The sequence below is a fragment of the Anser anser genome (assembly GCF_964211835.1).
Source record: "Anser anser genome assembly, chromosome: 27".
Taxonomy (NCBI): domain Eukaryota; kingdom Metazoa; phylum Chordata; class Aves; order Anseriformes; family Anatidae; genus Anser; species Anser anser.
Genome location: NC_139748.1, coordinates 6,863,864 through 6,877,650, shown reverse-complemented (window position 1 = coordinate 6,877,650; position 13,787 = coordinate 6,863,864). Strand labels below are relative to the sequence as shown.

At 61.5% G+C, this 13,787-nt stretch overlaps 1 protein-coding gene across 6 annotated transcripts in view; it reads left to right on the top strand.

Moving 5' to 3' along the window:
* Positions 1-13,787, top strand: part of ITPR3 (inositol 1,4,5-trisphosphate receptor type 3) — a 40,387-nt gene that overhangs the window by 13,102 nt on the left and 13,498 nt on the right. For 5 of the 6 annotated variants that reach the window (XM_083812194.1, XM_083812195.1, XM_083812193.1 and 2 more), the window contains 31 exons: positions 969-1,055; positions 1,257-1,415; positions 1,541-1,639; positions 1,757-1,840; positions 2,668-2,814; positions 3,212-3,307; positions 4,323-4,373; positions 4,983-5,125; positions 5,294-5,393; positions 5,677-5,837; positions 6,580-6,721; positions 6,853-7,014; positions 7,161-7,333; positions 7,475-7,594; positions 7,751-7,933; positions 8,034-8,285; positions 8,476-8,620; positions 8,772-8,919; positions 9,224-9,420; positions 9,560-9,689; positions 9,925-9,982; positions 10,196-10,361; positions 10,512-10,676; positions 10,876-10,944; positions 11,168-11,293; positions 11,460-11,582; positions 11,773-11,973; positions 12,325-12,576; positions 12,671-12,796; positions 13,105-13,230; positions 13,351-13,471. In XM_083812194.1, coding sequence (XP_083668320.1) covers positions 969-1,055; positions 1,257-1,415; positions 1,541-1,639; positions 1,757-1,840; positions 2,668-2,814; positions 3,212-3,307; positions 4,323-4,373; positions 4,983-5,125; positions 5,294-5,393; positions 5,677-5,837; positions 6,580-6,721; positions 6,853-7,014; positions 7,161-7,333; positions 7,475-7,594; positions 7,751-7,933; positions 8,034-8,285; positions 8,476-8,620; positions 8,772-8,919; positions 9,224-9,420; positions 9,560-9,689; positions 9,925-9,982; positions 10,196-10,361; positions 10,512-10,676; positions 10,876-10,944; positions 11,168-11,293; positions 11,460-11,582; positions 11,773-11,973; positions 12,325-12,576; positions 12,671-12,796; positions 13,105-13,230; positions 13,351-13,471 — 4,312 coding nt within the window. The remainder of the gene's footprint in view (positions 1-968; positions 1,056-1,256; positions 1,416-1,540; positions 1,640-1,756; positions 1,841-2,667; positions 2,815-3,211; positions 3,308-4,322; positions 4,374-4,982; positions 5,126-5,293; positions 5,394-5,676; positions 5,838-6,579; positions 6,722-6,852; positions 7,015-7,160; positions 7,334-7,474; positions 7,595-7,750; positions 7,934-8,033; positions 8,286-8,475; positions 8,621-8,771; positions 8,920-9,223; positions 9,421-9,559; positions 9,690-9,924; positions 9,983-10,195; positions 10,362-10,511; positions 10,677-10,875; positions 10,945-11,167; positions 11,294-11,459; positions 11,583-11,772; positions 11,974-12,324; positions 12,577-12,670; positions 12,797-13,104; positions 13,231-13,350; positions 13,472-13,787) is intronic. The other variant, XM_083812196.1, reaches the window with a different exon arrangement.

Sequence of the window (13,787 nt, the reverse complement as noted above, 5' to 3'; positions counted from 1 at the left end):
CCGGTGGCATCAGCCACCGCTGTGGTCCCTGGCCAGGTGGGAGCACGTCCCGTGGGTGGCACCCAGCGCTGCGTGGGATGGAGAATTAACCAAAGCGGTGGCGATGCCCAAAAGAGTGAAGGGGCTGGAGCCCAGCGCCATGTGCCGGGCAGATTCGAAGCCCTGATTCGCATCACAGACCGCCTGCCCCATCCTCCTGCAGGGTGCAAGCCGTGATTCCAGCTTTCTTTCCCAATTCTTCATGCAAGAGGGGGAGGAAGCAGGACGGGCAGGGGCGGATGCTCTCCCAGCCCCATCCTTCACTGTGGTTTCCCATCCCAGCTCCGTGGGAGCGCGGGGCTGGCGCTGCCCGCGCTGTGCCCGTGCCGGGGCCGGTGCCGCACCCTCGCCGTTCCCAGACGGATCCGCTGCCGGAGCAGATTCCTGCCTCGCTCCACGTCTGTTGACAACACCCCTTTGGCTGCCAGAGCCGCCACGTCGAAAACATCTGTGGTTTAGGAGAGAGGGGCTGGCAGGCGCAGCCCGTGGCAGATCCGAAAATGCTGCCAGCTCCGGGCACGGCACCGCTGATGTGCAGCCTTCTGCTCGTCGGTGTCGGCGCTGCCGGCAGCACCCGGTGCCATGGCCCCGCTGGGCAGGAGCATCACCCCGGCCCTTGGTCCCTTCACGGCGCCGCCCCATATTGGGGAATTTCGGAGAAGCCTGTCCAAATTTTTAAACCCTTGGCTTAAAGCTCCCGTGTGCTTCATGTGGCTGCGTAGGGCCACAGCGGGGTCCTGGGCTCAGCTTTTGGATGCTGAGGACCATCTTACGGACCGTGGTACCTGGGGGACAGGGGGATGCTGAGGCCGTGTCACAGCCTGTCCCCTGCTGTCCCCGTAGCTCAGGGTGCCGGTGGTGCCCCTGGGGCTTGCTCCGGGCGGGAGGAGGCTGCTTCCACCCTGAGCTCTTCTCCTTTCGGCATCCAGCACGCGGCCCAGATGGAGCAGAAGCAGAACGAGACGGAGAACAAGAAAGTGCACGGGGACGTGGTGAAGTACGGCAGCGTCATACAGGTACGGCGCTCGCAGCTCCTCTGCCCCCGGGCTGCTCGGGCTGCTGGGTTTTGGGGAAAAAACGCGCAGATCCAGTGAATGTGAGCTGGACGCCTGGTGGGCAGGGGCTCGTGGTGCCCCTCCTGGGTAGGACCAGCAGCGGGGACCTGAGGCTGTGCCAGGTCATCCCCGCTCCAGCTCACCCCAACGTTTGCTCCTCAGCTCCTGCACATGAAGAGCAACAAGTACCTGACGGTGAACAAGCGGCTGCCGGCCCTGCTGGAGAAAAACGCCATGCGGGTGACGCTGGATGCCACCGGCAACGAGGGGTCCTGGCTCTTCATCCAGCCCTTCTGGAAGCTGAGGAGCAACGGAGATAATGTGAGCGCAGGGCTGCAAAGCCCCCAGAAGAAGCTGGGCTGAGCAGTGCCTAGTCATGCCAGGGCTCACATCCCCACCGAGCACCCATCTCATGCTCTCTCCCCCGTTCTCCTTTTGCTCCCCAGGTAGTCGTGGGAGACAAAGTGATCCTGAACCCCGTCAACGCCGGGCAGCCGCTGCACGCCAGCAACTATGAGCTTGCAGACAACGCCGGCTGCAAGGAGGTGCTGGGGCTGCCTGGGGGCTCGCCTGGTTTTCTTTTTTCTTTTTTTTTTTTTTTTTTGTTCTTTTCTTGTTTCATTTCCCTTCTGGGATTGTGACCTTGCTCTCTCGCTGCCTAGGTGAACTCGGTCAATTGTAACACCAGCTGGAAAATCAACCTTTTCATGCAGTTCCGCGACCACATGGAGGAAGTGCTGAAGGGGGTAAGGAAGGAGGTTCGGCCGCCGGCCGCCCGGGACGCGACGGGCTCAGGGGATCCAGCCCCATCCCCTGCTCGGGCAGGACACTGTAGCTGTTTGGCTGTGTGACAGGGGCAGGATGCCTCGAGGGGCTTGGTTTCTAGGGGAATTCATCACTCGGGGCACTTAACAGGGAGCTGGAGCTGGGAATTTCGGTATCTACAGGCAGGAGGTACCCAGGGGGCATCAGGTTACCCCCTGCCTTATTGTGTTCAATTGGCTCCCAAGGACAATATGAGGCACACATGGTGCCAGCTCTGGTTCCAGCTACGGGGACAATTTTTGGCTGTTCAGCCGTGCAGCAGGGCTGGCTGCTGCCTGGGAAAGGAACTTTCCCTGCAGAGCTATTGTTCGGGTCGGAGGTCCTCCAGGAAGCAGCTGGCTGGATATTGATTGTTAGGATCTCACAGATCCTCATCGCCAGGCGCCTGCTTATCCCCGGCTTCCTCTGCATCCTTCTCTCGGGGTGTTAATGCCATCATTGTGTCGGTGAGCAGAGCCTCTGCCTGCTCCAGGGGTGCGAAGCGGGGGGTTTGTACCCATTTCACAGCCCGGGGAGTAGAGGCAGAGAGAAGCAGCTTGCACAACTAAACAGAGCGATGGCATTGCAAAGCACAGGGTGCCCCCATGTCCCCGCCACCCCGTGCACGGGCAAGGTGCCCTCCCCTGGGCTTGGAGGAGCGTTTGTGCTGCTAGAAGTGGGTTTTAGCAGAGCCAGGGCCACCCTCCTTCATGGGGCTGGGGGGGAGGAACGCCGCATCCGTGTCCTCACTGCCATGTCCCGGTGCCAGGGGGACGTGGTGAGGCTCTTCCACGCCGAGCAGGAGAAGTTCCTCACCTGCGACGAGTACAAAGGCAAGCTGCACGTCTTCCTCCGCACCACCCTGAGGCAGTCGGCCACCTCGGCCACCAGCTCCAACGCCCTGTGGGAGGTGGAGGTGAGCGGGGCCGCGGGCATCCGGGGCGCCTCCCCGGGCTGCTGTGCTGTGCCTGGGGGGGCTGCTGGAAGCAGTGCCTGTTTCGGGATGTTTCAGGCCTTGAATTTCCACTTTCTGGTGGCCTGAGCGCCCTGGTGAAAGCCAGTACAAGGCTTGAGCTCTGAGAGGGAGCTGCAAGCCACGGGTGCTGGCGGATGGGTGATTTTATAGCCTGGGCTGCCCTGGAGGAGATGGGCGTCCCTCAGCCCCTCGGTGGCTCAGTGCCCCAGGCTTCTTTGCTTGTCCTTTCAGACGGGACGGGGATCTTCTCACTGGTGGCTTTGCTCGGGGCCAGGCGTGGGCCAGGACCGGGACTGGTGTCGCAGCCCTGCGCTGAGCGCTCCTCTGCTCCTTCCAGGTGGTCCACCACGACCCGTGCCGAGGGGGCGCCGGGCACTGGAACGGCTTGTACCGCTTCAAGCATCTTGCCACGGGCAACTACCTGGCAGCTGAGGTAAGGGGGCGAGCAGAGGGGTGCAGAAAGCTGCCCTGCCCTCAAGAGGCTGTCGCTAAAAGTAGAACCCACCCTTAGACAGAGCAGCGATTTCCAAAATGCTCCTGGCTGCCTCCCCTCTGGCCCTGGCACACATAACCGGGGGGCAGGAGGGGGCGGCTGGGATTTTTCCTCTGTTTCCTCGCTCTGGGCCAAGCGACTGTACTGGCACAACCTCCTTGTGGGATGGAAGCAGCAGATAACTCATCCGGCTGCGTTTAACTCTTCCCGTCCAGATTTTGTCCTTCCTCATCCTCTGGTCAGTGGAGGCATCCAGGGCTGTCCAGGGCTTGGGGGAGGCGTGGGCAAAGCCTGAGCCTGGAAACCCCCACGTGGGTTTTGTTCCCATTTAAGGCCAGCTTGAGGCCTCCAGACAGAGGCACGGAGAGGTTTCTGCTCTTAGGTAATGTGGTTTATATGACACTAATGCCCAAGGGAAAAGTGTTAGACCTGCTGCCGGGGGAGCAGGGACGTCCTGGGGGAGCTGGGTGCACCCCGTGCCGAAGGCGTGCCATCGCTGTGGAAGATGACCCAAGGGGGCCCCTTCTGCCACGGGCAGGATGGAAATAGCACTTACTGGATCCGATGCCGAGCCTCTGAAATTTGGGTGCTTTAAACCAAAAGACATTCAGCTGACCTCTGCAGAGGAAAGAAGATCCCCATCCTGGGCTGGTGCTGCCTGGCTTGTGGTGCTCAGCGAGACCCTGACCTGGGGCCTTGAGGGATTTGCAGTGAGAGCTTCTCTTGCTGTGAAGCAGAGCCCCGGGGCTCGCTCTGCCCCTGTCCTCCTCCATGGGGCTGCAGCGCCGTGCCCTGGGCATGGGTCGTGTCCTCCAGCCCCATCCGGGCAGGTTTTGTCTCTCTGCAGCGTGCATGAGCAAGGAAGGAACAGAAATAACACCCCACGCTTAGGGCTTTGGAGGGACCGAGGGGGAGGGCTGGGAGCTGTCTTTCACCTCCCTCTTTAACTTTTCAGGAAAACCCAAGTTATAAAGGAGACGTGGCTGAGCCCAAAGCAGCGCCCACGGTGAGCTGTGTGCAGCCTCGCTAGCAGAAATGCTGCTGCCGCTGCCTGAAACCACGCTGCCTCTTAGACTCTGCCTGAAAGCAGGGAAATGCCCCGAAAAAAGAGCCCGCCACGGGGACAGTGCCCGTGCTGTGCCACCGGGTCCCGCTTGGTGCTGAGGTTGTGGCTGGAGGCTGTCCTGGCACAGGGCTGCCGAGCAGAGCACCCCGCATCCCGCACTCTAGAGTAGCATCCCCATGTCCCGCTTGCAAGAGGACCCCGCCGAAATCTGTTGGAGAGGGGTCCCAGTGCATGTTGGATCCCCAGGCCACGGGGGTGTGCAGATGAAGTGCTGGTAGAAGAGAGATCTGGACTTTATTTATTTATTTTTTTCCTCTTCGGTGAGGTTTGGAGAAGGGGTGGCCTCGTAGCTCAGGGGCATCGCGCCGCGCTTGTGCTCTTGCAGCCCCTCGTTCGTTTCCGTGCTGCGAGGCTCAGCCCGGCACCCGAGCCAAAGCTTCTGCGCTGAGCGTAGCCGCTGCGTGTCCTCCGATGCTGCGTGCGCAGGGAGGCTGGGCTCGGCGGGGCGACCTCCCCGCTCCGGGCTCAAAGCCCTTTTCCCTGGTGCAGGGGGGCAGCAGCCGCTCCAGCCGCAGGAACACGGGGGAGAAGATCAAGTACCGGCTGGTGGCCGTGCCCCACGGGAATGACATCGCCTCCCTCTTCGAGCTGGACCCCACCACGCTGCAGAAGACGGACTCCTTCGTCCCGCGGTACGTGAGCACGCGCTGGCACGGAGGGGTTGAAATAAAGAAGGGAGGATTCGTCCACGGTGGGAAGTTTTGGCACGGGGTGGGGGGCTTTGCTGGGTGCTGGGGGAAGCGGCGGGTGCCAGCGTGACTGCGCGGGGGCTGCTGACCAAGGCACCGTGCCGTCTGCAGGAACTCGTACGTGCGGCTGCGCCACCTCTGCACCAACACGTGGATCCAGAGCACCAACGTGCCCATCGACATCGATGAGGAGAGACCCATCCGCCTCATGGTGCGGCCCCGCGCCCTCCTCCCGTCCACAGATTTACCCTCTGGCTCCTTCCTCCTTCCCACGCTGCTCTGCCCAGGGGCACCCCGACCTTCACCCGGGGACTGAAGTACCGTGATGACCCAAGGGAGCTGTGGGACGCCAGCCCTCAGCCGCCCCCAGTCACCTCGAGCCCATCCCAGTCCTTCCAGTGGGGACAAACGGGGCCCCTGGTGCCAGCTGGGTGGATGTGGGGACACTTGGCGCTGCCCTGCCTCTGTGACACCGCTTCCCTGTTCCTTCCCAGCTGGGCACGTGTCCCACCAAAGAAGACAAAGAAGCGTTCGCCATCGTCTCCGTGCCCGTGTCTGAGATCCGGGACCTGGACTTTGCCAATGACGCCAGCTCAATGCTGGCCAACGTGGTGGAGAAGATGAACGAAGGTTTTCTCAGCCAGAATGACCGGAGGTAAAAAGTCATTTATTTCCCCATGGAGATGGGGCTGTGCTGGAGCCCTCCAGCATCTCTGCAGGATGGGGCCCCTGCCTGGGTCTTGGTGCCGGCTCTGCCTTGCTTTCCTGCCCGTGACCCAAATCCACGCCCGCTTCTCCCAGGGATCTGGCGAGGAAATCAGATAACAGCACAGACCCGCTCTGGCCCCTCCTTTGCAGCTAGGAAAATAACCGAGGGGCTGGGAGATGGCCTCATGATAGGGGCAGCCTGGTTAGTCACGGTGTTATTTTTAGGTGGGTGGGTTCTTGGCGTTTCCTGAGCAAACACAGATACCCGGTGGGACAGCGTAAGCTGCTGCCGCCCTGCCAGCCCGCCCCACACTGGTCCCATGGTGCTTGCACCGCTCTGAATGTGACTCAAGGGGCAGAGGCATTGAACGCAAAATCCCCGGCGTGAATCACGAGCACAAACCCATGACATTTACCATGGCACCTGACTCGAGACAATAATTTCCGCAGGAACCGCAGGGGCTGCAAAAGCCTCATGCTTCAGGGCAGCCACTGGCCTCTAGCAGTAGGGAGGATTGGCCAGCAGCTTCCCCGGCAGCGTTTTGAGCCCCGAACGTGGGCTTTTTGGTCCTACAAAATGTGCCAGCAGCACTGCAGGCACCTGAGCGTGGGTGGGCTGCGTGCGGCGGGCGAGTGGCCTCCCTGGAAGGAGGGTCCCACCGCCCCGCTGGCACCGTGCCCCTTTGCAGGTTCGTGATCCAGCTGCTGGAGGACTTGGTGTTCTTCGTCAGCGATGTCCCCAACAATGGCCAGAACGTGCTGGACATCGTGGTGACCAAGCCCAACCGGGAGCGGCAGAAGCTCATGCGGGAGCAGAACATCCTGAAGCAGGTGAGCGGCCACGACCGTGCACCTGGGCAAGGCTGAGGTCCGGCGGTGCACCAAGCACAGCCGATGCCCAGCCATGCATGGGAGGCGGCCTGGAAGGTGACACAGCACTTACATCCCCGCTTTTGGGGCAGATCTTTGGGATCCTGAAAGCCCCCTTCAAGGACAAGGGTGGCGAAGGGCCCCTGGTGCGGCTGGAGGAGCTGTCGGACCAGAAGAACGCTCCCTACCAGTACATGTTTCGGCTGTGCTACCGCGTGCTGCGGCACTCCCAGGAGGATTATCGCAAAAACCAGGTGGGTTGAGGGGTAGAAGGAGGGAGCCCCCATCCCACCTCGTGTTGCACGGCCCTGGGGGGCTGCAGAGGTCGCGGTGGGGTAAGGGGAGCATCGGCAGACCCCACCATGAAGCCTCACGCTCGCCATCTCTCTGCCCGCTCCAGGAGCACATAGCCAAGCAGTTCGGGATGATGCAGTCCCAGATCGGTTACGACATCCTGGCCGAGGACACCATCACGGCCCTGCTGCACAACAACCGCAAGCTGCTGGAGAAGCACATCACAAAGACCGAGGTGGAGACCTTCGTCAGCCTGGTGCGCAAGAACCGCGAGCCACGGTGCGTGCCCCAGCGCCCCCGTCCCGAGGGGCTTTGAGCAGCGTGACGGGTGGGATGTGCCTTGAGCAGAGGCGGAAAGAGCCCCCGCCCGTGGGCCCCCCTTTCACAGAGAGCTGTCTCTGCCCTGCCCTCGCTCCCCAGGTTTTTGGACTACCTCTCGGACCTGTGCGTGTCCAACCACATCGCCATCCCCGTCACCCAGGAGCTGATCTGCAAGTGCGTGCTGGACCCAAAAAATAGTGACATCCTCATCAAAACTGAGTGAGTAGTCATAGGGAGAGATTTTCCACGGTTGGGGTTCAGTGCCTGGCCCTGCCTGCTTCCGTGGTGCCCCTGTAAAACCTGGAAAACCCCCGTCACGCCCCGAGGTGCTCCGTCCTCAGCAGCATCTCCAGGTTTACTCCTTCCCCACCCCAGGCTGCGGCCGGTGAAGGAGATGTCCCAGACCCACGAGTACCTGAGCATCGAGTACTCGGAGGAGGAGGTCTGGCTCACCTGGACCGACAAGAACAACGACCACCACGAGAAAAGCATCCGGCAGCTGGCGCAGGAGGCCCGGGCTGGCAATGCCCACGACGAGAACGTCCTCAGCTACTACAGGTGACAATCCTGTGGCACCCTCTCCCCAGGCTCTGGGGAGATGGGGTGAGGATGTAAGGGTTGCATGGCCTCGCTCCTTCTCCACCTCGTCCCCACGCAGGTACCAGCTGAAGCTCTTTGCCCGCATGTGTCTGGACCGCCAGTACTTGGCCATCAAGGAGATATCCCAGCAGCTGGGGGTGGATCTGATCTTCCTCTGCATGGCGGATGAAATGCTGCCCTTCGATCTCCGGGCGTCCTTCTGCCACCTCATGTTGCACGTGCACGTGGACAGGGACCCCCAGGAGCTGGTGATGCCCGTCAAGTTTGCGCGGCTCTGGACCGAGATCCCCACGGCCATCACCATCAAAGAGTGAGAGGCGCTGGGGCTTTGGGGGACGTGGGAGGTGGGGCGGCAGATGTCCTCCTGTGGTCTCCATCATGGTCACAAGCATCGCTCCTGGCCGTGACAGCTCTCAGCAGCCCCTTGGGCAGTGCTCCTGCCCGGCTGGGGCGAGGAGACCCGCTGCCATCCAGCTCATCCTGCCGTCTCCCCCTCACAGCTACGACTCCAACCTCAACGCCTCGCGAGACGACAAGAAAAACAAGTTTGCCAGCACCATGGAGTTCGTGGAGGACTACCTGAACAACGTGGTGAGCGAGGCGGTGCCCTTCGCCAACGAGGAGAAGAACAAGCTCACCTTCGAGGTGCGAGACCTGCTGGTGTCACTGGCACCTCGCGCAGCCATCGGCCACGTCCACGCCTTGCAGCTGCCTCTGGGACAAGGCTGGCTGTGCGGCATCCCATTTTACATCCCCGAGCACAGCAAGGTCTGGAGCTTGTCTTGTCCTTCCCCAGGTCGTCAGCCTCGCCCACAACCTCATCTACTTCGGCTTCTACAGCTTCAGTGAGCTGCTGCGCCTGACGCGGACGCTGCTGGGCATCATTGACTGCGTCCAAAACCCGCAGCTGATGATGCAGGCGGTCTACAATGACGACGTGACGGGTGAGCCCCTGCTCCAAAACCAGGCACGGTCCCAGGGGAAGGTAGTTCCCGTGGTCTGCCCAGTGCTTTCCAGTTTGGGCTGCAAGAGAGCAAGCTGCAGGTTTGGTCGTGTGGAAATTTGGGCTGGGTCTGCAACAGGAGACAGGAGAAGCTGAGTCCTTGGCCACAGCAGAGAAATAGCCAGTCCTTCCTGCTGGTTCTCTGGTTAACGTCGACATTTGCACTCGAAGTGGGTCCTTCCATCAGTCTTCTCCCCCCTCCCTCCCCTCTGCATTAACTCTGCCCACTGTGGCTGCCTCTGCAGGGAAGAATGTGCGGAGGTCGATCCAGGGCGTTGGGCAGATGATGTCCACCATGGTGTTGAGCAGGAAACAGTCCATCTTCAGCCCCCCGAGCCTCAGTGCTGGCTCTACCCCAGAGCCAGTGGACAGAGGGAGGAGCATCGAGAATGAGAACATCGTGGTGATGGAGACCAAGCTGAAGATCCTGGAGATCTTGCAGGTGGGAGCTGGAGGAGCACCGTGGAGCTGCGGGTGGGACCTGCGGGATGGGGTGGGAAGATGTAGTTTTCTGACGCAAGGAGGCGGAGGGTGTGACGAGAGGTCTCACTTTTGCTTTCTTCCCTCCCCGCTGCTGCCAGTTCATCCTGAACGTGCGGCTGGACTACCGGATCTCCTACCTGCTTTCCGTCTTCAAGAAGGAGTTTGTGGAAGTCTACCCCATGCAGGACAGCGCGGCCGACGGGACGGCTCCAGCCTTCGACTCCACAAGTAACTCTTCCCCTTTGCTCCTGGTACAACCTCAGCTCCAGCAGCTCTCCATCCTCCACCTCTGCTGGCAGGGAGCCCGGGGGATCGGAGTTTGTGCAGGAGGGACGAGGTGTCCCGTGTCCATCGCGGGTGCTTGGACGTGGGCTGGGGAGCTGGGCCGGATCCTGCAGGGTTTCTGCTGATGCACAGGGATCGTGTTGGCCGCCCCGTTCATCTCCCTTTCCTCTCCCTGCAGCTGCAGCCATGAACCTGGACCGGATCGGCGAGCACGCAGAGGCCATGTTCGGTGTGGGGTGAGTCCCTGCCCCTCCGGTGCGTAGGTAGCCTGGCCGTAGGGCCCTTCCTTCTCCTGCCCATACTCACTGCCGAGGCTGAGAGCTGCAGGTGATGAGGAAGACGAGGCTCTAAAGGCTAATGCAGCTGTCCCCATCAGCCCCAAGGGCTGACTGAGTGCACGCAAGCTCCCACGTGGCTGCTAACACCAAGCGCTTTCGTCCCGGCTTCAGGAAGACGAGCAGCATGCTGGAGGTGGACGACGAAGGAGGGAGGATGTTCCTGCGGGTGCTGATCCACCTGACGATGCACGACTACCCGCCGCTCATCTCCGGCTCCCTGCAGCTCCTCTTCAAGCACTTCAGCCAGAGGCAGGAGGTCTTGCACACCTTCAAGCAGGTAACCCCGGAGCACTTCGGTGCTGGTCCTGGCTGGGGTGGCTGCACCCGATGGCCCCTTTTGCTTGGGAGGGGGGTCTGGGTGAGGATGGGAGTGGGGTCTGTGCCCCAAACCAGCTGCACAGGGGAGCCCCCGGGAATGTCACTGCAGGTTCAGCTCCTGATCTCAGCCCAGGATGTCGAGAACTACAAGGTGATCAAGTCAGAGCTGGACAAACTCCGCACCATGGTGGAGAAATCTGAGCTGTGGGTGGACAAGAAAGGCAGCGTCAAAGGGGACAGCACTGGGGATGGGAACAAGAAGGAGAAGAAAGAGGTGAGAGCCCCGAGCAAGGTGCTGGGAACCAAGCGGGGAGAGGATGGGGGGGCAGAGGAGCAGCTCACTTCAGTCCAACAGCCGGCAGCTCTCGGTGGGCCACGCACAGCTCTCGTGGAAGGGTCCTGTGGGGTGCAGTTGTGGCCCAGGCTTTGGAGAGGTGTGGCGGGACCCTGACGCTGCTTCTGTCCCCTCGCAGCACACCGCTGATGAAGAGGTCATTGCCCCAGGGGAGAAGAGCAGCGAGAACTACCAGATAGTCAAAGGGGTGAGTGGGACCGAAAACTGTCCCCAGGGCTGGCTGGGGCACCTGCGAGAAGGGACAGGGAGAAACTGGGGGGGTACTTCCAATCTTTTCTGGGGTTCAAGTGTCCATTGGGTTCAATCTCTTCTGGGGCACGTCTGGATATCAAGCAGACCCCCGGTGCTGGTGGCCATCCTGGTGGCTCCCGGGCTTAACTCCCCTCTGGCCACGCTCCTTCTCTCTCCAGATCCTGGAGCGGCTGAATAAGATGTGCGGGGTTGGCGAGCAAGTGCGCAAGAAGCAGCAGCGCCTGCTGAAGAACATGGACGCCCACAAAGTGATGCTGGATCTGCTGCAGATCCCCTATGAGAAGGTGGGTGGGCAGAAGCCAGCTGGTCCCAAAGTGTCTGGGCAAGGGGTGGGGGACATGGGGACACCCTGCATGGCTGGGTCCTGCGGCTGGGCAAGGCAGGAGGGGCAGCAGCCTGCTCCATCCCTCACCAACCCCGGGTGTTTGCCCCCTCTCTGCCCTTCCTCAGGGAGATGCCAAGATGCTGGAGATCCTGAAGTTCACCCACCAGTTCCTGCAGAAGTTTTGTGCTGGCAATCAGGAAAACCAGGCCCTGCTGCACAAACACCTCAATCTCTTCCTGACCCCAGGGGTAAGGAGAGGGGGGGCAGCAGTGGGTGGTCACAGGCGGCAGCACGGGGAGAGGCTTCAGCACCGCTCCTGGAGCTGAGAGCAAGAGGTGGAAAAGCCGGGAGGAGACCCCTGGAAGAGGCAGGGCTGGGGCAGGAGGGGAGGCTGTGCCTCGCAGCCCCCAGCCTCACTCCGTCCCCCTGGTCCTGCAGCTCCTGGAGGCCGAGACGATGCAGCACATCTTCCTCAACAACTACCAGCTCTGCTCAGAGATCAACGAGACGGTGCCGCAGCACTTCATCCACTGCGTGGCCACCCACGGCCGCCACGTGCAGTACCTGGACTTCCTGCACACCATCATCAAGGCCGAGGGCAAGTACGTCAAGAAGTGCCAGGACATGATCATGACCGAGGTAAGCACCTCTACCCCTGCTCCCCTACGGGGTGCAGCGGGGCACGGCTCCCGGGAGGAGCGTGCTTGGCTTCTCCCTCGGGCAAGAGCCTTCCCAAGCATGCTGGTTTCTCCCTGGAGTTGGAAAAATCTCCAAGAGATGCAAAAGTCTCAGAGCCAGTAACCATTCCGGATTGCCTCAAGTTGTGATTTATGATTGCATTGCAAAAGTCCAGTTTTCCCCCTAAACGCGCGACCCGTTCACCCTGGTGCTCCCTCTCAGCCCTCCCCGGTGCAGAGGATGCAGTTTTCTGCCTCTCGAAGTTTCTCACCCTCCTCCTGCGGAGCGGTGACCAGTGACCCTTCCCCACAGCTCACCAACGCTGGGGACGACGTGGTGGTTTTCTACAACGACAAGGCGTCGCTGGCCACCCTCCTGGAGATGATGACGGCAGCCAGGGACGGGGTGGAGGAGAACAGCCCGCTGATGTACCACATCTCCCTGGTGGACCTGCTGGCCGCCTGCGCCGAGGGCAAGAATGTCTACACGGAGATCAAGTGCACGTCCCTGCTGCCCTTGGAGGACGTGGTGCGGGTGGTGACACACGAGGACTGCATCACGGAGGTACGGGGTGCCTCTCGAGGAGGGCACCGGCGGCTCTGCTCTGTTTTCTGTTCCCCTGATGGTGCCTGCACCCTGTCCTCTCCCCCCCCGGCAGGTGAAGATGGCCTACGTGAACTTTGTCAACCACTGCTACGTGGACACGGAGGTGGAGATGAAGGAGATCTACACCAGCAACCACATCTGGACTCTCTTTGAGAACTTCACCCTGGATATGGCCCAGGTGTGTGGGGAGGGCTGGGCAGGGGCGACATGGCAGCAACGGGTGCTGCATTGGGTGGGGACAGCTCGGTGCCACCGAGGCTCCTTGAAGCCTGGGGAGTCAGACAGGGGGCATGGGCACCACGGGGACTTGTGTAGCTTGCCATGCTGGGGAGCAGTCAGAGCTCTGGCACGGACCCAGGAGCTGTGTCACCATCCATGTCCCTTGGCTCAGCAAGGTCCCAGCAGCACTGCGTGGCAGCGTCATCCCCCCAGGATGCTTGGGGCACCTCGCCCCGGTGCCATCAGCATCCTCCCTTCTCCTCACAGATGTGCAAAAAGCGAGAGAAGCGCCTGCCGGACCCCACGCTGGAGAAGTACGTGCTGACGGTGGTGCTGGACACCATCAATGCATTCTTCAGCTCCCCCTTCTCGGAGAACAGCACCTCCCTGCAGGTAATGAGGCGCTGCACGGCCGGGCCACTCACGGAGAGGGGAAAGGGGCTCACCAAGCCCTGAGAAGCGAGGTCTGGAAGCACCTTGCTCTGGTCCAGACCTGCCTTCTCTCTCCTTCAGACCCACCAGACCATTGTGGTGCAGCTTCTCCAGTCCACCATGCGGCTGCTGGAGTGCCCCTGGCTGCAGCAGCAGCACAAGAGCTCGGTGGAGGCTTGCATCCGCACGCTGGCCATGGTCGGTAAGGAGCTGTGCCGCGGGGATGCTCTGCTCCCCCCAGCCATGAGGATGCAGCTGCCCGAGGCTGTTTCTGCTCCAGCAGAGCCCTCTCCCCTCCCACAGCCACGGCAGGGTGCCCTGGAGAGGCTGCTGGCTGGGAACGGGGAGGTTTGGCTCTGGGATGTGTTTTTTTGGGCTGTAATTTTGGTGACCGGGGTGGCCAGAGGCGAGCTGAAGGCTGGGTTTGGTTGGGAGATTCCTGGTGTGTCCCTGCTGGGGCCGGGCCCAGAAACAAAGCCGGCGTTTACGGCAGATTTCCCTCGCCAGGACTTTGCCCT